General features: G+C 39.6%; 2 protein-coding genes across 7 annotated transcripts in view; one reads left to right on the top strand and one right to left on the bottom strand.

Annotated features, from left to right (window-relative positions):
• The window catches only part of ZNF518A (zinc finger protein 518A), an 80,864-nt gene that overhangs the window by 31,542 nt on the left and 26,677 nt on the right, over positions 1-22,645 (top strand). For 2 of the 4 annotated variants that reach the window (XR_009559268.1, XR_011376777.1), the window contains 3 exons: positions 5,277-5,364; positions 17,825-18,015; positions 19,395-20,167. Coding sequence is in view for 1 of the 4 variants with exons in the window: in XM_070043844.1 (XP_069899945.1) it covers positions 5,277-5,364 (88 nt within the window). In the remaining 3 variants the exon portion in view is untranslated. Of the gene's footprint in view, positions 1-5,276; positions 5,365-6,108; positions 6,507-17,824; positions 18,016-19,394; positions 20,168-22,645 lie in introns of those variants that run through there. The other 2 variants (XR_009559270.1, XM_070043844.1) reach the window with 2 other exon arrangements.
• The window catches only part of BLNK (B cell linker), a 74,667-nt gene continuing 59,115 nt past the window's right edge, over positions 7,094-22,645 (bottom strand). For 2 of the 3 annotated variants that reach the window (XM_030865201.3, XM_030865202.3), the window contains 8 exons: positions 21,755-21,782; positions 20,915-20,957; positions 18,603-18,690; positions 18,007-18,038; positions 14,524-14,600; positions 13,614-13,697; positions 11,996-12,151; positions 7,096-7,648 (listed from right to left, as the gene is read on the bottom strand). In XM_030865201.3, the coding sequence (XP_030721061.1) occupies positions 7,529-7,648; positions 11,996-12,151; positions 13,614-13,697; positions 14,524-14,600; positions 18,007-18,038; positions 18,603-18,690; positions 20,915-20,957; positions 21,755-21,782 (628 nt within the window). In that variant the 3' untranslated portion in view covers positions 7,096-7,528. Of the gene's footprint in view, positions 7,649-11,995; positions 12,152-13,613; positions 13,698-14,523; positions 14,601-18,006; positions 18,039-18,602; positions 18,691-20,914; positions 20,958-21,754; positions 21,783-22,645 lie in introns of all 3 variants that reach the window. The other variant, XM_030865203.3, reaches the window with a different exon arrangement.

The raw sequence follows: 22,645 nt of genomic DNA, 5'->3' as shown, positions 1-22,645 counted from the left end.
AACTCTGAAAATCAGGTTCTCCACCTCCCCACACACACCCTCCAGGGTTTGTTGTCATTTTTGCTTGTTGTATTTGTTTGTCTAGTAACTTTTCTGAGCTAAGTTTGTAAAGTCTTTATTCTTTGTTATGTGTCACCAATAAAGTCTCTGTAATGTTAGCTTAATGGTCAGCTAATGATTGGACAGAGAATTCCTTATATACTTGGAATGAAAAAGTCTCTCAGTGTTTACCAAGGGACACTGTGTGTGTTTTTGTGGTGACCCTGCCGCACTTAGCCAGGCAGTTTACAGCTCTGCCTTAGCCTTCACTTCTTACTTCAGCAGAGCCTCCAGGTCAGCCAGATAGGAGAGCTTATGGCATTCTTAGGTCTTTCCTTAGTGTACACACAGTCGTGGGCATGCGTGTGACCTTCTAGATTCCCAGGAGTATGTTAAAGCTTTACAAAGCCCTATTGCTTTTCTCCCTAGCTTTTTGGTTAGGGATAACCGTAACCAAATCGCCTCAAATTTTATCTATCGCATCAGACAGCAGCGACTAAAACATCTGCCTGTCAATGTTTTCAACATGGCCCCTAGGTAGCAGCTGTATCTCTCTGCCAGCTTCATGTCAGGCAATAGCCAATCTTCCAGGAAGTCACCAGAGTAGTCAAAACAAATAATTACAATTCTCTATGAATGAAGTCTGTTTTGTTTCCCTCTGATACCAGGAATGAGGTTTTTTATTTATAGGACTCTGCTGACATCAAACTTAAGGGTGAAAGACTGACAACTTTCTCTTTAAGATCAAGAACAAGAAAGGATGTCCACTCTCACTGTGTCTGTTAAACATTGTACTGGTGGCAGTTAGGCATCCAAATGGGAAAGGAAGAATTAAAATATCTCTATTTTTAGGTGACATGATCTTATGTGTGGAAAATCCTAAGGAATCCATTAAAAAACCTCATAACTGGGCTTTCCTGGTGGCGCAGTGGTTGAGAGTCTGCCTGCCGATGCAGGGGACACGGGTTCGTGCCCCAGTCCGGGAAGATCCCACATGCCGCGGAGCGGCTGGGCCCGTGAGCCATGGCCGCTGAGCCTGCGCATCCGGGGCCTGTGCTCCGCAACGGGAGAGGCCACAACAGTGAGAGGCCCGAGTACCGCAAAAAAAAAAAAAAAAAAAAACCTCATAACTAATAAAAGAGATCAGCAAAGGTGCAGAATACAAGATCAATAGAAAAATCAATTCTATTTCTATACTTCAGCAGTGAGCAATCAAAGTGAAATTAAGAAAAAAATTCCACTTGGCATCTAAGGGAATAAAATGCTTAGGAATAAATTTGACAGAAGAAACGCAAGACTTTTACACTGAAACTACAAATCATTGTTGAAAGAAATAAAAGAAGACCTAAATAAGTGTAGAAACATGACATGTTTGTGCATTTATTGTTAAGATGGCAGTACTACCCAAGTTGATTCACAGATTTGATACAAGCCCTGTCAAAATTTCAGCTGCCTTTTTGCCAGAAATTGACAAGCTGATTCTAAAATTCATATAGAAACACAAGATACAGAATAGCCAAAACAATTTTTAAAATTAATTAATTTACTTATTTTTGGCTGTGTGGGTCTTTGTTGCTGTGCGCAGGCTTTCTCTAGTTGTGGCAAGCAGGAGCTACTCTTCATTGCAGTGTGAGGGCTTCTCATTGCAGTGGCTTCTGTTTGTTGTGGAGCATGGGCTCTAGGCACGTGGGCTTCAGTAGTTGTAGCACGTGGGCTTAGTTGCTCTGTGCTATGTGGGATCTTCCTGGACAAGGGCTCAAACCCTTGTTCCCTGCATTGGCAGGCAGATTCTTAACCACTGCACCACCAGGGAAGTACCAGCCAAAACAATTTTGAAAAGAAGAATAACATTGGAAAACTCACACTTCCCCATTTCAAAACTTACCACAAAGCTACTGTAATCAAGACAATGTAGTACTGATGTAAGAATAGACATATAGATTGGTGGAATAGAATTGAGAGTCCAGAAATAAACCCAAACATTAATGATCAATTTATTTTTGACCAGAATGTCAAGACAATTCAACATGGAAAGAATAATCTTTTAACATATACTGCTTCAACAGCTGGATATCCACATGCAAAAGAATGTATTTACATACTCCTTCATACCATGTATAAAAGATAACTCAAAATGGATCAAAGACCTACATGTTAGAGATAAAATGATTAAAATATTAGAAACATATAAGTTGAAATTCATTAAATTGAAAACATTTGTGTTTCAAAGAACTCAAGACAATCCACAAAATGGGAGAAAACACTTTCAAATGATATATCTAATGTGGGAATTGTACCCAGAATACACATAAATGATTACAACTCAATAATAAAAAGACAAACAACTCAGTTAAAAAATGGTCAAAGGAGGGAATTCCCTGGCGTCCAGTGGTTAGGACTCTGCGCTTTCACTGCCGAGGGCCCGGGTTCGATCTCTGGTTGGAGAACTAAGATCCCACAAGCCATGCAGCCCAAAAAATAAAAGAAAAATTGTCAAAGGATTTGAATAGACATTTCTGCAAAGAAGATATACAAATAGCTAATAACAACATGAAAAGATGGTTAACATTTTTAGTCATTAGGGAAATACAAATCCAAAGCACAATGAGATATTACTTCACACGCTTTAGGGTGGTTACAGTTGAAAAGACAATAACAACGATTGATGAGTATGCAGAGAAACAAACTCATACACTGTTAGTCAGGATGTAAAATGGTGTAGTCACTTTGGAAAACAGTTGGGTGTTCCTCAAACTGTTAAGTATATTTGCCATAGGACGCAGAAATTCCACTTTTAGATACATACCCAAAAGAAATGAAGAACATACATCCACTCGAAAACTTGAACAAAATTGTTTATGGTAGTAGTATCCATAATAGCCAAAAAGTGGAAACAACTCAAATGTCCATCAATTGATTAATGAATAAACAAAATATGGTATATCTATATAATATGTTATTCAGCAATGAAAAGAAATAGAGTACTGATACTATAACATAGATGAACATTGAAAACAGTAGGCTAAGTGAAAGAAGGCAGTCACAAAGGACCACATATTGTATGATCCCATTCATATGAAATGTCAAATATGCAAGTCTATAGAGACAAACTAGATCAGTGGATGACTAGGATGGGAGCTCGGGGAGAGTGGAGAGTGTCTGCTTATAGGTATGGAGTTTCTTTTTGGTGTGAGAAGATTCTAAGCAGATTGTGGTAACGGTTGCCCAACTCAATATAGTCAAACCCACTGAACTGTATAGTTTTAAGTGGGTGAATTTTATAGTATGTTAATTATATCTCAATAATACCATTAAAATTATCAACTAGTAAAAGTTGGTTAACTATTAGAAGGGGAAAATTGGATATTAAGGAATGCAGAAATGACAAGTGAGAATAAGCAAGGAAGAAACTAAGCACTTAGAATAGGTCTCACCAACCCCTAGTCTGAGATTCAGGCCTTGTTGAAGAGGTTGTAGCTGCCACAGGGACATTCAGGCTGCTGATAGTGAAGAAATTTTCTAGAAGGTGCAGACCTGACTGAGCCGGTTTGTGGGAATAGTCAATTCAGTGGCTGTGAAACTCATTGGAGGGTGCTGGTCAGCTAGAGCTGGTCTACTCCTGCTAAGAGTTAAAGAAACTCACTGGAAGGTGCTGGCAGCCTTGAGCTGGTCCACAGGAAGTTTCCTCACCGAGTGGCAGACAAACTCATAGAGGGTGTGGCCAAGCTAGAGCCTACTGGGTGGCTGAGAGAAATTCATTGGTGAGAACTGGTGGGATAAAGCCAGTTAGCAGAACCTGGCCTGGGGGTGCTGCAGAAAAGCTCAGTGGAAGATGCCACAGCCCAGAACTGGTCTGCAAAAAGTGACCTGCTAGGTGGCTGAGAAACTCAGAGGAGAGTGATTGTCACTGGGCTTCCCTAATCCACTGATAGGGAAAAAGCACACTGGCAGCAGGGAGGGAGGGATATATATGTGTATATATATATAAAGCAGCACCCTTATTGGCCCATACTCTGCCTCAATTGATGCCATATTCTGTTAGCCTTATCCACAACTCTGTGAGCCCCCTTGATTGGTATCCTAATCTTGTTATGATAATTGAGACCCCCCTGGCTTCTGATATGTAAGTGCTGCTATCAATGTCCCAGGGTTTAGACTATTAGCCCTAGCTACCATTAGCCCTGGCCAGCAGAACAGGGCTACCAGTGAACTTCTTAGTGATATTTGCTCCTTTCTTACCAGTGCATTTCTAATGGCCTTGGTGATCACACTTGTCCTTTGGGACATAATTCTCTGGTGCGCCTTCTGCCCTCACATAATATATCCACTCCAGCACGCTCAGTTCCCTGAGCCTTTTAATTCTCTCCTCTACTATCTGCCATAGCAATTCAGGCATTTCACCCTCAATCAGTGAAGGTCATCACTTTTTCTAGTCTTCCAGGAGCCACTCAATGAGTTTGCATCATCTCCTAGGGTCATTGCCAGAGTATTAAATTATGTATCCTGAGAAGCGCCTTTAAGTTAATAAATTATTCCTTATCCAATCTTATATTCTGGCTTCTTTGCTCAAGTATTCTCAAAATCTAGTTCCATGGTACTCCCTCAGCTCCTGCCAGTACATGGTGCCTAATTCATCAGTCTCTTTCAGGATGTATTCTTTCCTCCCTCAGCAGGCCTAGCACATTTATAGCTGATTTAAGCTGCAACTTAACTTTAGTTATTGGCCTAGCAGCCCGGACAGAAGGTAGGGGCATATCCTGAGGGGTATTTCTGTTGCCTTGCAGGGGAGAGGCCTCTGCAGTGTCTTCCCACACAGGCAGAATGCTATTTCTTAATGACAGGGGTTAACTCTGCTGACTCTGAGGGTTCAGAGGAGTCTGGGAAGCCAAATAATTGGTGGCATTCACCATTAATGATGGTTTTACCATCATTCATCCCCAGATGTTCTCATCCCATCTGTCAGGGTCTCAGGGTTTTTGAACTAGGACTCTGACCTTGGTTGGACAGACCTGTCTTGGTTTAGCATTAAATTATCTTTGCATGGAATTCCCTGGAGGTCCAGTGGTTAGGACCCAGTGCTTTCACTGCTGTGGGCCTGGGTTTGATCCCTGGTCAGGGAACTAAGATCCCACAAGCCACACAGTGTGGCCAAAAAAAAAAAAAAAATAGTTTTGCAGTTCAGCAACTGTATTAAATCCTGAGTTTGGTCTTCAGCTTTTTCTTCTCTCCCACTGCAGGAGATTAGCAATTGGGTCACCACTTTGTACCAGGGATGGTTCATGCCTCAAATACCCCAAGGATGGAGTCCTTATTGTCAACTGGGTGGTGAGTAATCTGGTTCAAAGATGCCATCTTAATGCCTACTTTCTTGAAACTACTCCTGGTACTAAATCTGTCATTTGGGTCTTCTGGGGAGAAGATGCTGAGATGTAATTAGGAGTACAAGAGGTTTATTGGACAATAATGCCTGGGGGATGGAGCAAGATTGAGTAAGAAAAGCTTTCACACCGTAATGCAGATCTGATACTGGTGAAAGAAAAGGTTGGTGAGTGGAAGCAGAATTAGGTATAGAAAGCCTCAGACTTCCATGCACCACTGACAAAGTCAGCCAACTCAATGGATACTTTAGGTTAAAGACGATCCATTAGTTAGAGGAATTCCATGTTGGGCAGAATTAGCGAGACTGAGGGCTGCTTAGGAAGAGCATAGGCTTGGCTCAAAACCCAAGGCAGATTCTGAAGGCATTAACAGCTAAAGGCTGTCAGCTAATTGCACTCCTACAGCTGAATGCCAAATTTTTTCCTGATGGGAGATCCAAACAGTGCACCTCCATGGCTGCCATACGATGGGGCAATATCAAGTAGTGTGACATTCATGTAACTGGAGTCCCTGAAGGGGAGGAGAAGAAGGATAACAGAAAAAATATTTGAAGAAAAAATAATAATTGAAACTTTTCCCCTAAATTTGATGAAAGCTATAAATACAAAGATCCAAGAAGCAACATGAAGCTCAAGCAGGAAAAAGAAAACCATACCAAGACACATTATAATCACATGTTCATCATCACAGGTGATAAAGAGAAATGTTTTATTGCAGCCGGAGAAAAAAAGCACACATTATGTACTGAGAATCAAAGATAAGAATTACTGCAGACTTGTTGTCAGAAACGCTGCAGGCCAGAAGAGTGGAATGATATCTTTAAGGTACTGAAGTCATCCTAGAATTCTTTCTCTAGCAAAATTACCCTTCAAAAATGAAGATAAAACAAAGAAAATTTCACAAAAGAGAAGTCTAAGATATGTCATCACCAGTAAAGTTGCTCTATCTTAAATGTTAAGAGAAATTCTTCATGTGGAAGGAAAATGATACCAGGTGGATATTAGATCTATACAAAGGAATTAAGAGCTCTGGAAATGGTGAGTAAACAAATAAATATAAAAGTGAAAGGGGGGTATTATGGCATTTAAGAATACAGTTATTTTTATAAGTGAGTTTGTGAGTTCATAACCTTCTAGAATTTCAAACTCCTTTCAGATTGCTGTCTTACTCAGTGATCAAGTGCATTCCTCATTTAATTATTAGATTTATCTTAATTAGCTGCTTTATCATTTCAGTGCTGTCTAAAGTGCACAGTAGGATAAAAAGCTTTGATATGACAGAGTATAATACATTGCTGGGACAACCTAAGACCTTGGATACGGCTGCTCACAATGGTACCTCTTTTATTCCTGAGTGTTCATCAATGTCTGCTTTTCTGCCCCTGTTCTGTGGGCTGTTTCCCTAGGCTTTTAATCTAGTTTTGCTCTCATCCCACTCTGAACCTCATATCAAGTTTAGGGTCCATTTAATAGACATGCAGATCAAAGAGGGTACAATTATATTTAATAAGCTAAGCTAACAACATAATCATGGATAAGAAAGTTCGTATCTGTATACATCTCCCATGCTTGGGAGCTCACAAAAAGGAACCATTACATCCCCCTTATTTGTATTTATAAATATCATATATTATCTATATTTTATTTTCTACACATTAAAATTTTAACCAAGGCAATTGTCAAGCACTGACAGTAGGCGTCCTAGTTACACTGGGGCATTAGGACCATTGTGGTGGTCTAAATTTTCAGCAGCTTTGTTTTATCCAAGAGCATCATTTTCTTTTTCTGGAAGTAGCGCGTTATTTTCTTACATGACTGAAAATACTTTACACCTGTTTTTTTAAATAAAGACATTTATTTGGAGAATATTAGTAGCATATTCTCAGCCTCACCAGATATTAACAGTTCATCAAGTCAGGCAACAGAACATGTCCATGTGAGCTTCTTATAAGGAAATCGACGACCACCTCAACAGCTTCCTCATCTTCTATTTTATTACTGGACGATTCATAATCCAAAATATGAAGTTTTTGGACTTTTTCCTCAAAAGTAGAAGTAGGTAAAATGTCTGAAGCAATGATGTTGACTTCCTTTAAAAAATTTTTTTTAATTTATGAAACTTTAACTGCATATTTCAGTCTTGTGGAATCTTTTGTGTTATTCTGACTGTCAATAAGAACCAGGGGACTGTGTTGATGATTCTTGATGATTTCAGCAACACTTCCAAAGTACTAGAACAAGAAAACATAGATGAATTATAAATTGGCGTTTATATTAACAGTGAACTCCACTCCTCCCATCTTCTCCAACTCTTTCAAGTTAGTCAGAGTTACTAGGTCCCAGATGACATTCTATCCAAAAAAGTCTAATTTAACAATGGCTGTAACCTTTGAGGTGGCAGACCCTGGCCATTCAATGAGACTGAAAATGCAACTGACATCCTCAATTAGTATAACTTCTTAGGGAAAATTACTTTATTGAGTTATGATGTAATATTTTAATATTTTGTTTTTTATTTAGTGCCAAGTGTAAAACTGTCATACATTGAATTTCTCTGCATTTTTATAAAACATAGATTATCTGTTATGTTGCATGTATTAGATACAAGGACTGATGTAGTAAATTAACGTTAGAATTTAATGTGAAGAGAGTTATTTCCCAGGTTAATTCATGTTTGTTTTTGTGTTCTTTTTTTTGAATAAATAAGGGAACCTTTATAAACCTTCATATACCCATTTTTGCTTTAGCTCTCAGTAAGTTTAGAGCTAAATTAGTGCCTAGTTAATAATTTCATGCTAGGCTCTTACTATACATACATATTTTTCCGTATATTAATTCCTATTGTCTATTGGTTTTAGTTTAAGGCTATCACAATTTTTTTCTGAAAAATGATCAATGTTTTAAGTGAAAGATAAAATAAGTATAATACAGACCAAGAAATGAAATGCATTGATTATACAAAAGTGCTACAAGCTCATGATCATCAGATAAATGCATTTAGAGTCATTTTTTTAAAGGGATAATTGTTTTGCAACACTACCATATAATTTAGCAGTTACCACCAATTGACTTCATTTTCTCTTAGTTTTTCATATAAAGATAAACATCTGGAATAAAAAATGTTTAAAAGCCTTTATTAATTATTTGAATAGCTTCCAAATATTATATATTAAAATAAGTAAAGTATTCAGAATACTAGTCATTTTTCAAACAAAACACCAGTTGTCTTTTAGGTAATTGGCTTCTGAATATTAGGTCAGGGAGGAGAGACAGAGACTTTCAAGTACGTTTAGTCCTTATTTCTTACTTTCTCTTCAATCATTCAGCCCTCCTGTACTTGCCAATGAATTGTTTTTATGATATTCATAAAGACATTCATTCTGTTTGTTTGGCACAGCATATTGTTAATCTGAATGCAGTTGGAAGTTAAATTTATGGACTAACACACCAGGAAATGAAATAGTACAACCTCCTTGAAGTGAATTCCAAGTGAAAAAATGTGTTCTGAACCCAGTAAATATAGGAGAGAGTTGTTTTGCTTATACAAATAAGCATCTCATTCTGTCCTTATACTCTTCTGAATATTTCTGAGGATTGCTGTGTTGCGGAGTTTGGGGATTAAAATGTTTGAAGTAGGGGGTTGAGCTGAGGTGAAATGTTTGAAGTAAGGACTGGACTTGAGGCATATTTGTGATTTGACTGAATGAAGGATTGAGCATAACTTAGTTGCAGTTTCCCCTTAACACTTTTTTTTTGGTCTACACTAATTCAGTGTATTTGAGATATTCATACATGGACAGAAAAACAATTGTTTGATAACTCAAAATCCCATGGTCAATAAAATAAAGCAAACAGATCTCAGAGTGATAAAATACTCAATATGTATCCACATAATGTCAAAACATTTGCAAAAAAAGTTAAACAGTTAATCAACTAGTTACATTTTCTACCCATGAATACCCAAACACAAATACAGACAAACAGACTTTTCAGGATCTCCACATGGTTGACATCATGTAACCAAAGTTTTCATTTTTCAATTCAGATGTTCAGTATATGGGAGAAATTATCTTTTTATTATAGATAATTTAAGTAAGTGTTTTAAAGGACTCTGTCAGTACTTCCAGATGCTATTATAATAATATGTATTTATTTTGGTATCCATAGGCTGGATAATTGGGGAGTGGGGTGAAGCTCTGATCTATTCATTCTGAGGTAGGGATGAAGATTCTTTAAGCCAAGAAGAATCACTGTTTATCAGAGTTTCCTAGCAGGACAAGGAAGTCCAGAGCCCCTCTGAGAGCTCAAAATTTATCTGAGTGAATTTCAGTACCACTAAAAAGGACAGTGCCCTCACCTACCCTTAAGCCTCTTATAGAAGTACTGGACCCCTGGGGAGGCTTTTTTTAAAAAAATTTTTTATTATTTATTTATTTATTTGGCTGCATTGGGTCTTTCGTTGCTGCGCGTGGGCTTTCTCTAGTTGCAGCGAGCAGGAGCTACTCTTCATTGCGGTGTGCTGGCTTCTCATTGCAGTGGCTTCTCTTGTTGTGGAGCACGGGCTCTAGGTGCACGGGCTTCATTAGTTGTGCTCGTGGGCTCTAGAGCACAGGCTCAGTAGTTGTGCACAGGCTTAGCTGCTCCGCGGCATGTGGGATCTTCCCAGACCAGGGCTCAAACACATGTCCCCTGCATTGGCAGGCAGATTCTTAACCACTGTGCCACCAGGGAAGTCCCTGGGGAGGCTTTAGAATGTAACCATCCATCCAAAGTCACTCTGTCCTACTAGGATCACCACCATATCCTACTACTGATCACTGTTGAGGAGCATATAGTTTAAAAAATTTGTCATATCAAGGTTTCAGTGAGAATGAATGTTTTTGTGAGTAGGGAGAAGCAGACAGTTCTGTTAAAGTTTAACTGGTGTGAAATGATAATGCAATCTATATTTTAAAACCCATTTGGTCTTGATCAGTGTTTTGTGTTTTCAGAGTTTTGCATTTTCTAACTATCTGAGACTTTATTAAAAGCAAAATAAAACTCCAAACTATAAAACTCCTCGAAGAAAACATAGGGAGAAAGCTTCACGAGACTGCATTTGGCAATGATTTCTTGGATGTTACACCAAAAGCACAGGCAACAAAACAAAACATAGACAAATAGGACTACATTAAACTATACTACAAAGTTATGAGTTCTTTACATATTCTGGATATTAACCTCTTATCAGACACATAATTTGCAAATATTTTCTCCCATTTCATAGGTTGCCTTTTTACTCTGTTGATTGTGACCTTTGATGAACAGAAAATTTTAGACCATTTTATTATACCATATACAAAAAAAAATAGACTCAAAATGAATTAAAGATTTAAATGTAAGACCTGAAACCATAGAAATCTCAGAAGAAAACATAAGCAGTATGCTCTTTGACATTGGTCTTAGCAATATTTTTTGGACATGTCTCCTCAAGCAAGGGTGACAAAAGCACAAATAAACAAATGGGACTACACCAAACTAAAAAGATTTTGCATAACAAAGGAAACCATCAACAAAAGAAAAAGGCAACCTACTGAATGAGAGAAGATATTTGCAAATAATATGTCTGATAAGGGGATAATATCCAAAATATATAAAGAACTCTTGTAACTCAGTATCAAACAAACAAATAAGCAATCTAATTAAAAAATGTGCAGAGGACCTGAGTAGACATTTTTCTGAAGAAGACATGCAGATGGCCAACAGGCACATGAAATGATGCTCAACATCACTAATCATCAGGAAAATGAAAATCAGAACCACAATGAGATATCACATCACACCTGTGAGAATGGCTATTATCAAAAAGACAAGAGACAATATGCTTGTGAGGATGTGAAGAAAAGGGAACCCGTGTACACTGTTGGTGGGAATGTACATTGGTACGACAACTATGGAAAACAGCATGGAGATTCCTCAAAAAATTAAAAATAGAACTGCCATATGATCCACCAATTCCTATCCTGGGTATATATCCAAAGAAAATGAAAACACTAATTCAAAAAGTTACGTACACTCTGATGTTCATACAAGCATTATTTACAGTAGCCAAGATATGGAAGCAAACTAAGTGTCCATCAAAAGATGAATAGGTAAAGATGATGTGATATATATATATACAATGGAATATTACTCAGCCATAGAAAGAGTGAAATTGTGCCATTTGTGACAACATGGGTGGACCAAGAGGGTATTACACTAAGTGAAGTAAGTCAGACAGAGAAAGACAAATACCATATGATTTCACTTATATGTGGCATCTAAAAAACAAAGCAAACAAAATGCCGAGTCAGACTGACCTCATTAAGCAACAGGATAAAAGATATAGCTTTTACATCATACCAGTCTTTCCTCCTCTCCGTTCTCTCATAGGATATACTGCCCAAACATAGTATTTTATCTCGTACTCTATGACAAGGTGCAAGCCTTAGGCCAGGTACTCTTGTATCCTTTCTCCACATCTCTGGCACCTAATACAGTATGATGGCATTGTGCTCAAAACATAGTTATAGAGTTGGATTAGAAGAGAAATTACTGACCTCTTCACCAGTTTTCTTTCTGCCCAAAGCATACTGTTTTGTTGCTTCAATAAATCGCACAGGGATATTATATACTCGCTTATTAAAAAATACAACTAGTGTATATGGCTGTTTGGAATCATGGCCAGAGCTTTTCCGAATAAGAAATGATCCATCCTGTTTATTAAAAGAAAGAATAATTATGATTAGTGTTACTTGTATTTCCATAGGTTAAAAATCAGTTTATGAAAAATACCTATATTATATTCAAAAGGTAATTATTTAGGTATATGATTTTTATTACCAATTAGAGCTTGTTTTATTATTTTGCAAGAAAATACTTCAGTAAAAATATATACTTACAGAAAATTCTGAAAGAAGTAAATGCTGGCATTTTGAGGCACTAAATAAGACCTTATGTTTATAGGCTTTGGAAATGTGTGAAGGGACACATTAAGATCAAACCTAAAGGGCACTCTTGAACTAGGAACCATGTTCACAAGTTGCCTATGAATAAAAAAATATATCAAACAAATTCCATTCAAAAGTGCTATAAGAAGAAAGCAGATATTGGGAATCAAAACATTTCAGCTGATAAAAATTCTCTCTCCAAAAATTTATGTTGAAGCAGAAAAAATATTGTAACACAACATTCCAAATTTAATTAAATATCTTGTAAAATATTCTACAATCATAAATTCAAAAATTATGAACAAAAAATAGAGAAAAACAGGAAGAAGGAATGCAATAAAAGTTGATCAAACCTGGGGAAAAGCACTTACCTGGTGGCACAGTGGTTAAGAATCTGCCTGCCAATGCAGGGGACATGGGTTCGAGCCCTGGTCCAGGAAGATCCCACATGCCACGGAGCAACTAAGCCCATGTGCCACAACTACTGAACCTGTGCTCTAGAGCCCATGAGCCACAACTACTGAACCCACGTGCCACAATTACGGAAGCCCTTGCACTCTAGGGCCCGTGCTCTGCAACAAGAGAAGCCACTGCAATGAGAAGCCCGTGCACCACAACGAAGAGTAGCCCCTGCTAGCCACAGCTAGAGAAAGCCCACACACAGCAAACGAAGACCCAGTGCAGCCAAAAAAACCCACAAAAAACCAGTATATTCTGACAAGGCAAGGTGCAAGTGGGCGGAGAAAAGAGAAAGAAAAAGAAAAGTGGCACTTTAATCTTGGATTGTCCAGACTGTTCTAGTGTTCCTATATGACTGGGCTTCGACTCTCCAAAAATTTACTTCCCAGTACTTTTTGCCACCTTGATCCCAATCTTTTATCCCAAGCATTGATCCAAAATAGTCTGTTACATTTCACTCCTGGATGGATCTCATGTAGCACCAAGCCTTACAGAGATCCCCACCAGAGCTTTCTTCTCTTCCACTATTTGGAGAGCAGTGGAGCCTATGGATCCGTGTATAGATGAAAGGATAAGCAGCAATACAGAGGAACAAAGAAAGAGGGAGGTACTTCAAAGAGAGGAGGGGACGGCAGTTCCTCTTGAGTAAGTAAAGAGAAAAGATCCCTGCATCCATAATTGTTGCAATTACTTAATTAGCATATTATCGGGATGACAACTGTGCCGATATAGGCTGAGGGCACAACATGAGATTTTAAGATGGTCAGACCTTGTTCGATCTGTATAATGCCTCTTCGGCCGACTTTCGATCGCAGGCACCAGCGTACCATGGTTTACAGTGAACGTCAGCTTCCTGTGAGTGAGAGGGCATTATTAAGCATGAGATGGCCCTTCAATGACACTGAACCTTCTGTGCACTAGAAACAAAGTCCCATTTTGCATTACCAGAAAGGCCTAAGTACATTTGGGCTAGTAATCTGAAGATGAGTTTTATGCTTCTTTTGATCAACCACAAGGATTATAATTGACTCTTCCCCAATTTGGCTGTAGGGGGTAGACTTAGTATTTCAACTTGAGACCTAATCCTGCTAGATTCCTGGACCATTTATTACTTTCTCCTAAATAAGTTATAATCTCCCTCTCTATTATGATCTTACTGTTGCTTTTTGGAGCGTTTTATAATTTCCGAAGTGTTTTTACAAATATCTTATTTGATTCTTGTAACAACTTTGAAGGCAAGACGAATACATGCTATCATCCCTATTTTACATTTGAGAAAGCTTAGAGACTTGCCCAAGGGCACACCGAGTCCTTTCTCTGTCTTTTCCTAAACTATGCTATTTTATGTGTTTTAATATCATATGCCTCCACAGATCTATTCTGAAAAAATTACATAGTTTAAATAAAATCTATGTGAGAGGAAGAACAATAAAAACAACACACTTCTTTGCTAGTTTTGAAGAAACACCAATTGTTATTTATGGCATCCAGAATACAAATTAGTATAAATGGAGCAAAGTCTTAACAGTTGGGAAAAAAATGTATTCTGTACCCATCAGCAAATGACAACTCACAGGCTCACTTAAAATAGAATCTGTTTCCAAGCTTCACTCCAAAGTCTCTCTTATAAGAAGTCATGCCCTTTCCTGCAGTTTACTGATAACGAGTTCATTTCATACCTGTTCTGACAAATTGGAATTAGATGAAAAGCTGGGTAATGGGCCATCCACAGTTGGGCTTCCCCCTTCTGGAAATCCTGAAAGGGATTTGAAAAATCAGTGGATCCCATTATATCTTGAGCAGTTACTCTGCCTATACCTCAACACTGTGCTGGGAGCTACAAGGAACACACACACTGAAAAATCACACACATAAAAAAAATCACACACACCAAAAAATTCTTAAGAGTTGTGCTTCTCGAAGTGAGGTCTGAGGACCCTGGGAATCCCCAAGATTCTTTCAGGGCGTTTGCGAGGTTTTTTCCAAATACATATCTCTGTGAAGCCCAATTTTCCTCATATACTTCGACCAGTAAAACATATTGTAACAGATTGAATGCAGACGCAGATATGAGAATTCAGCTGCCTCTGTTATTCCAGGCATTAAAGAGATTTTAAAAATGTAAAACAATGCCACTCTTCCCCCTAAATTTCTTTTGTTTGGAAAATATATTTTTTTCATAAAAATATGTTGTTAACATGTAATGAGTTTAATATTTTAAAAATGGATTCATAAATGTTTTAAATGTCTTCTAACTAATACATTAAATATCGTTAGAAAGAAACACATAAACCATAGTTCTTTGGGTCTGCAGTGATCTTAACAGTGTTAGAATGGTCCTGAGGTCAAAATGATTGAGAATTTCTGCCCTAAGGCATAAACTCCCTCAGGGAGTTTACCATCTAAATGTGGAGACATGGAGACACATGAAATGGAGAAAATACTTAGCTGTATTCATTCATTCATTCATCCACTCACTCATTCATTCTTTATTGTGTACCTGCCATGGATCAAGGCTTTGGGAGTATACAGCAGTCAACAAAACAGCAAAATGCCCCTCCCTCTTGGAGCTTAAATTTTAACGGAGTGAGATAGGCAATAAAGACATAAGTAAATATATATAAAATATTACAAAGTCGTAAGTGCTATGAAGAAAAGTAGGCAGGGAAGTGGGTGGGGGATATCTTCGGATAAGTAGTATGTTTAAATAGGCTGGTCAGGGAGAGCCTCACTGAGGTGACACTTGGGTAAGATCTGTAGGTGGAGAGGGAGGAGGCCTGTGGATATCTGAGGAAACAATGTTGCAGGTGTAGGGAACAGTGAATGCAAGGGCCTGGCATATTTGAGGAATAGAGAGGGGGCCACTGTGCCTGGACTGCAGTGAGAAAAGGGGTGAAGAATAAGGGATGAAGTCATACAGGAGGTGGTGAAGGGACCAGGTTTGTGGGACCCAGTGGACACTTAGCATGACTTGGGCTTTAACAAGCATGGTATGGGAAGCTTTTGGGGGGTTTTGAACAGAATAGTGTGATTTGCCTGTCTTTTAACAAGGTCACTCTGACTCCAGGGCTGGAAATAGATAGAAGGGGGCAAGAGCAGAGAGAGGAGGTCAGTTGAGTCTTGCAAGCCCAGGCAGGAGGTGATGGTGGCTTGGAACAGATGGCATCAGCAGAATTAGCAAGGGTGACTGGATTCCAAATGTATTTTGAAGGAACGGCTGGAAGGTGTGAAGAAAGCAAGTGAAGGGACTTCCCTGGTGGCGCAGTGGTTAAGAATCTGCCTGCCGATGCAGGGGACACGGGTTCAAGCCCTGGTCCGGGAAGATTCCACATGCCGCAGAGCAAATAAGCCCGTGAGCCACAACTACTGAGCCCGTGTGCCACAGCTATTGAAGCCTGCGCGCCTAGAGCCCATGCTCCGCAACCAAAGAAGCCACCGCAATGAGAAGCCCGCGCACCGCAACGAAGAGTAGCCCCCGCTCGCCGCAACTAGAGAAAGCCCACATGCAGCAACGAAGACCCAATGCAGCCAAAAATAAATAAATACATTTATTAAAAAAAAAAAAAGGAAAGCAAGTGAGGAGTCATGGGTGACTCTAAGGTTTTTGACCAGAGCAACTAGAGTTGTCCTTTCTTAGGAGGGGAAGTCTACAAGAGAAACAGGCTTAGATGAACCAACTGCTTCAGATAAAAGTGCCCTGGACATTCAAAGGTGACAGCCACCATTGTTAACAGGAGGGAGCAATGAGGGCTTGGCAGGCCCAGGAGGGCTGAGTATGAAGGAAGGCTGTGTTCTGACAGGTGGGGACAGTATTCCCGGGTGGGAGCAGCAAAAATAGGGTGGGAGGTCACGCTCTTCTAAAGTACGTAGTACAAGGAGGTTGGTGGTTTCCACAGTTTGGGCAGTTGGGGGGGTTCAAGGCTGACATTTTCTGATCCCTAAATATGTGCCAGCCCTGTCCTGTTTCTCGCATCTTAGCTCACTTTGCCTTCACTTCCGCCCTTTATGGGAGGAGCTATCAGACCCCATTTTACAGGTGACGTCTTCCCTGACCACAGCAGCCCTCACTGTCTCCATTCCTCTCTGTGCCCACCCACTGCCACCTTGCTTTATTTTTCTTTATATCACTTTAACATTTGCCTGATATTGTATGGCTTATCCAGTTGTTTATTTCTCCTCTAGTAGAAAAGAAGCTCCATAAAGGAAGGGGCTCTGTTTTATTCACTGCTGTATCCTCTGGGTCTAAAATATTGCCTGGCACATGGCAGACAGGCAATAAGTATTTGTCAGTTGAAAGAATGACTTGGGTTGAAAAACAATAAAGGGTATAATAAAGCTTTACGTAGTAAAAATACAATAAAATTTCTATAGCTATACCATTTCACTTTGTGTTCAGAATTTTAGAAAAGTTTCTTTTATTTAAGATGAATCAAAAATCCAATTAAAGCCTAAGAAACAGATTTATGTTTATATAAACACACATACTTTTTGTATATAATAATTATTCTCTTTATTTAAATTTATTGAATCTTGATTACTTTGGAATATTTTCCAACTTATCCATGTACAGGAGGGTTTTATTTTGTGTTTTCATTTTTTTCCTACATTGAGTAGAAAGTAAATCAAGGTTTGGGCAGCTGTGTTCTGTGAGTCTGACTTCATATATTTTTAGGGTATTGTATTATTAGCCTAGGGAAAATTATCCAGATATCTGCCAGATCTTCTTTTCAGGGTGCCCTCTGTAGATACATTTTACGATCATTAAAATGTATTTTAGATTCAATTTAAATAGCTATCATTTACTGAGGACCTTCTATGTACCAAGCACAATATGCTGTTTTACTTAATCATCTTATTTTGAAAATAGTTGTATTGTTGTTGTGAAAAAAATTAAATAAATAAAGATGACCAGTATGACCAGTAAAATATTCAATCAAAACTAAAAAAGTAAAAATGATCTCAAATCTATTTACTTTTCAGAACAGCTCCATGAAATAAATATTCTTGGCCCCGTTTTACGGATGAGGAAACAAGCTAGAGAGGATACTAAGATACTCCAGCTGGAAGAGGCAGTGTTGCCCTGGACCCCCAGGTGGCTCAGACGTGAAGAGCCAGCCTTAGCCGATACCTGATATTGCTCTCCGTGCCTTCATTGTACTTACTTGGCAGAGGTATGGGTTTTTGATGAATTGGTCTGAAAGGAAGAATTTCAGATTAATTAAAGGGCAAAGCACAAGATGAATAAGTTTGACTTTTTGCTTGCACTGAAGATACTCAGAACAGGTGCATCACAAAAGATCAACAGGAATGGCCAATAAAACATATCTAAAGATAGGAGAGGCACCAAAACCTTCAGGATAAGTAAAATTGTCCCCTTTAATTTTATAAAAAGAGGAGACTTGACTAGTGTTATTTTTTAGTGAAGTCCAATAATTAACCCAAATATTAGTTCAGTCTCTGTAATTCTAAGCAGTTTTTTTTAAAGTTGTTACCTACTTAACACCTTTTTAAATTTAATTGCGAAGCAATGAAATATTAAATCTTTACCAATCACAACAAGCCAGTGTTTCTGTGCAGTATAACAATGCAGGTGTTAAGGAAACTTTAACTTTTTTGGCCACACTGCGCAGCATGTGGGATCTTAGTTCCCCGACCAGGGATTGAACCCGTGGTCCCTGTAATGGAAACGTGGAGTCCTAACCACTGGACTGCCAGGGAAGCCCCAAGGAAACTTAGTTTTAAAGGAAAGAATTCTTACTTCTGGGGAGGAGGAGGAAAAACTTGTGACTGCATATTTTCTTGTCTGTGACTAGACCCTCGGTGGCGTTCAGCAGGTATAGGTTTTTCTGCATTAAGAAAATTATCATAGTAGGATTAGGGTGAAATGTCTGTCCCCATGCCCAAACTCAGAAACATCAACCAAGAGGAACCAGATTTGGTCACATGTCTTCCCATGAGCATGTCTTTCACCAGGATGTCATCCCTTTGTGCACCTGTCAGTGTGGTGGTGTGTCTGAGCTATTAAGACCAGGACTCCTACTCAGCGGTGTTACAAGCACACCCTACCACCTCTGCATTCACCTCTTGGCAATGTACAAATACGTGGGGACTGAACCTGTGGAATCTGGACCTTTAGGTGTGTGATTACAAGTAAAAGCCAGAAGATGGGCAAGCTTTAGCCACCCCTGATTCCTATGTGGCCTCCACATAGGTGTTACAACACCCTGCTGTGTCTTCATTAGTCATAAGACATGGTATAAGTAATTTCTTACTGATAAGAGGCAAAATATCAGCGTTTGAGAATGATCTACTTTTTTGAAAATTGAATTGAGCAAATTCAAGGTTATCCCTATAATAACGTTAAATCTCACTTGCATTTCACTCTTTTCCTGAGTGAGAGAGGAAGGGGTGGAGTTATAATTAGTTCACAGGGAAATGTGCATAACCTGAAATCTAAGAAGTTTATGGTGAAGAACATTTATTGCTGAACCACTAATAAAAGTGATTATAAATTATTGTAATGCTTTATTCTCCCTCGAATTTCGTCTAGGGTGTGTTAAAGTCTGGGTATGTCCAAAGGTCTGTCTCCTGCATGGAAGAAAGTTTGAGAACTACTGATCTCCCACTAGAGGATCCCCAAATAAATAAAAGCAGTAAGAACTCAAAGACTCAAATAAATGATGATAGACTTCAGGGTTTCTTGAGGTGCAGAGAAATTCAGAAGTTTTGAATCTCTGAAGATTGTTTCAAGTTTGTGGCAAGTTACTTCGAGCTGCCACGTGAGATGTTTTGTTCATGACTTTACAACATGGTAATTTCAGGAGAAACAGTGAACACTTTGGTTTCCCACGGCCTGATGAGCTTTGACCACCCCTGCTTTTGCGCCCGTCCTCCAGGAGGCTTCCTTCCTAGGTCAGAAGAGGCCGCTCACCCGCTTTGGGTTTGGATGGCCATTGCCTCTACTCTTGAAATGAGAGACCACACTCCTGCACTGGGAGCCCTTTGGGAATGAGGACACCCGAGCCGCATGGGACATGCCAAGAGCCTGTTCTCTGATGGTTTTCAGAAGCTTCTGAAGCCATGAAATTTGCACAGGGTTGTACTTACTTCCTACAGAGTCTCACCCTAATGCTCCATTATCACTCCAAGCTCCCTGCTCAGCAGGCATGGAAGACTGTAAGGAATGGAAGGAGAGCAAGGCAAAAGCATCAGGAAAGGCAGAAGAAAGCAAGACACAGGAAGGGAGCGGTACCTCAGGAACAGCCTGGGAGAAAGATGTGGGAAATGATGTAAAAAACTCAACAGAGCAGTCAAAGCAGACAGGTGAGTTGTAATGCACATTCAGAAAATGTCTACTGTCCATTGTGAGACCAGGTGTGCCCACATTAACTCAGGAAATGGTGAGCTTTTAACATTGGGTACCTTCAAGATTGGAATTAGACGGGTGCAGGATTTTAATTTCTATATAGTGTTTTAAGTGTTGAGATTATGGATGATTCTTCTTCTTTCTGTTTTTTTTCCCCCAGTATTTTTCAAATACAAATATTTTTTTAATGGGAAAGTTCTAATAAAAAGTATACATAAGGGTTTTAGGTTATGATAAAACAAAGGAAGGGAAGCATTGAAGATGTACTAAGATAGATGTTTGAACTCAGGAAACATTATTTTGAAAACTTAGCACAAGAACTTGTTCGAACAAACAGGTTTTTAAAAATTCATTACCTTAGCCATTAATTCGAAGATACATGACTGGCTCTAAATAAGTGTTCACACCTATGTAACACTGTGGCACTGTTTCTGGCAAGTCATATCTGTCTACAAACAGGCAGGTTTTGGGCATGTAGACTGTGGCCTGCCCCAAAGGTGCAGCCTGGCATGCGCAGGTCCTGATCAGCTTTGCTACTCACTACTCATGGCAAAGTAAAGACTGTTCTGTTTAGAAAATTGAGTTTTATGTTCACAGTTGCCTTATGAATAATTAAAGAAATTTAGAAATACATTTGTATACAAATCCTTAATCAAAATAACTTTCGGAGGACATGCTCATCTGTCAAGGTAACATAGGCTTACCTTCACAAGCACTTGAGGCATTCTGTTGAGAGACAACTGGAGTCTATTTAAAAAAAAAGAAAGGCAAGGATCTTCAATAGAGTGTTATGTGGAAATAAAAGTCAAAGTAATCTTATTAAAATAAATACTGGGGGAGAACATTTCTTTGATGCATAGCTTTTTTTCAGTCACAAGACCAACAATTAAAAACACACAGTCCCCCGGCCCACTTTTGCATTAACTGACAATGGACTGGAAGTGTGTCAGGGAAGGAGCAGTGTCATCCTGGCCTCCCCACTCTGTCAACAGGGTTGGTGGATACCATGACCCCCAGTAGCTGCTGGGCAGTAGCGCTTATGCAGTGGAAATCTGGCATCCGGCTTTGGTCTCAGGGCCCCACCGTCTTGGTGTTTGTAAGGGACTGTAAATGTCAGGCTACAGTATAGGTACCAGGTCAAGGTGGGCTTCCTCGAATAGTGGGCTGGCCCAGGTTCCCCACGTTCTGCCCAGAAGTTGAGTGTACTCAGGCCTTTGTGCCTGATACGCAGTTGTCAGTCATTAGTTCCCAGGCCTGCGGGTGGGAAGCAGACACAGGGGAAGACAAAGGTCTTGGGATGCAGGGAGCCTGACCGCTGATCGGCCGTTCATATTCAGTGAAGCCACTGGGTTCAGGGAGGATGTGACCCTCCCATGCAGCATCTTCCCTACCCAGGTGAGGATTCCAAGTTTCTCTTGGACTGTCTGGGCAGCAACATGATTGCTGTGTTCACCTTAGCGGGAAGCATCGTCAACTTTAAATAAGTGGACAAGAATAAACATTGCGGGAAACATGAAGCACATTTAAAAGCAGAATTAACTCACCGTCTTCAGCGGCGTAGCTGTTTTTTTCCTGGGGGATGAAAAGAGATTGGCTTTGTTAAAACACAACAAAGATAAAGAGGAGCTGATTTTACTCTCAAATTTAAACTAGAATAGTGAAAGTGATACAGGTGTGTAGGAAGACTATCCTTGAAGGGAAGAGAGGGATGAAAGCAGGATTTAGCCATGATCCTTCATAGCCTCAGATAGGGTCTGCTGACAGATGGCAAAGGGGTTAATGGGGATAAACAGGAGGACCAGTTGCCAGGGAATCAGGATAACTGAGCTCTTGTTCCAGTTCTGCTACTGATTACTCTGCAACCTCAGGCCCGTTTCTCTCAGCTGTGAGGGCCAGTCTGAACTTTAGTTTCTTCATCTGTAAAATGAGGACCAGAATCAGCGTTTGCAAAGTGTGTATGTAGAGCCGTCCCTTCCCCCAACAGCACCCCAGGGCTACTGTCTTGGGAAGGAGGGTGGAGACACGAGGGTGGCCAAGCAGGTACATTTGTAGCCAGCACCTCCCCACGCCAATGTTCCCCCTGCTTCAGGTGACTCTTCTCTGCTAGACGTCTGCCTAGAATTTCATTCCAAACAGATAAACCCAAGACCAGCACAACACAAGTTTGAAACCCACTCTGATCTCTGGTCCTGAAGGTGCTTGCCTGACCTAACGTACTGGTTTGTCTTAGTTCAGTAGAGATTGGGCTCTAATATTGCTAAGGCTTTATAATTCTCTTCTGTGTTTATTTCGAATACTGGCTTTCTCTCTATCTCTCACTTTGTTTTGGCTGAGAGCTGGAAGATTGGGGGAAGAATACTAACAATTCCCAAGTGCCTCTAAGACGCCTGGCACTGGGTTAGGCTCTTCACATATTTTTAAATCTCACACTGTCC

Source organism: Globicephala melas, chromosome 16 (assembly GCF_963455315.2).
Source record: "Globicephala melas chromosome 16, mGloMel1.2, whole genome shotgun sequence".
Taxonomy (NCBI): domain Eukaryota; kingdom Metazoa; phylum Chordata; class Mammalia; order Artiodactyla; family Delphinidae; genus Globicephala; species Globicephala melas.
Note: the sequence above shows the minus strand (reverse complement) of the source record. Positions and strands in the feature narration are given on the sequence as shown.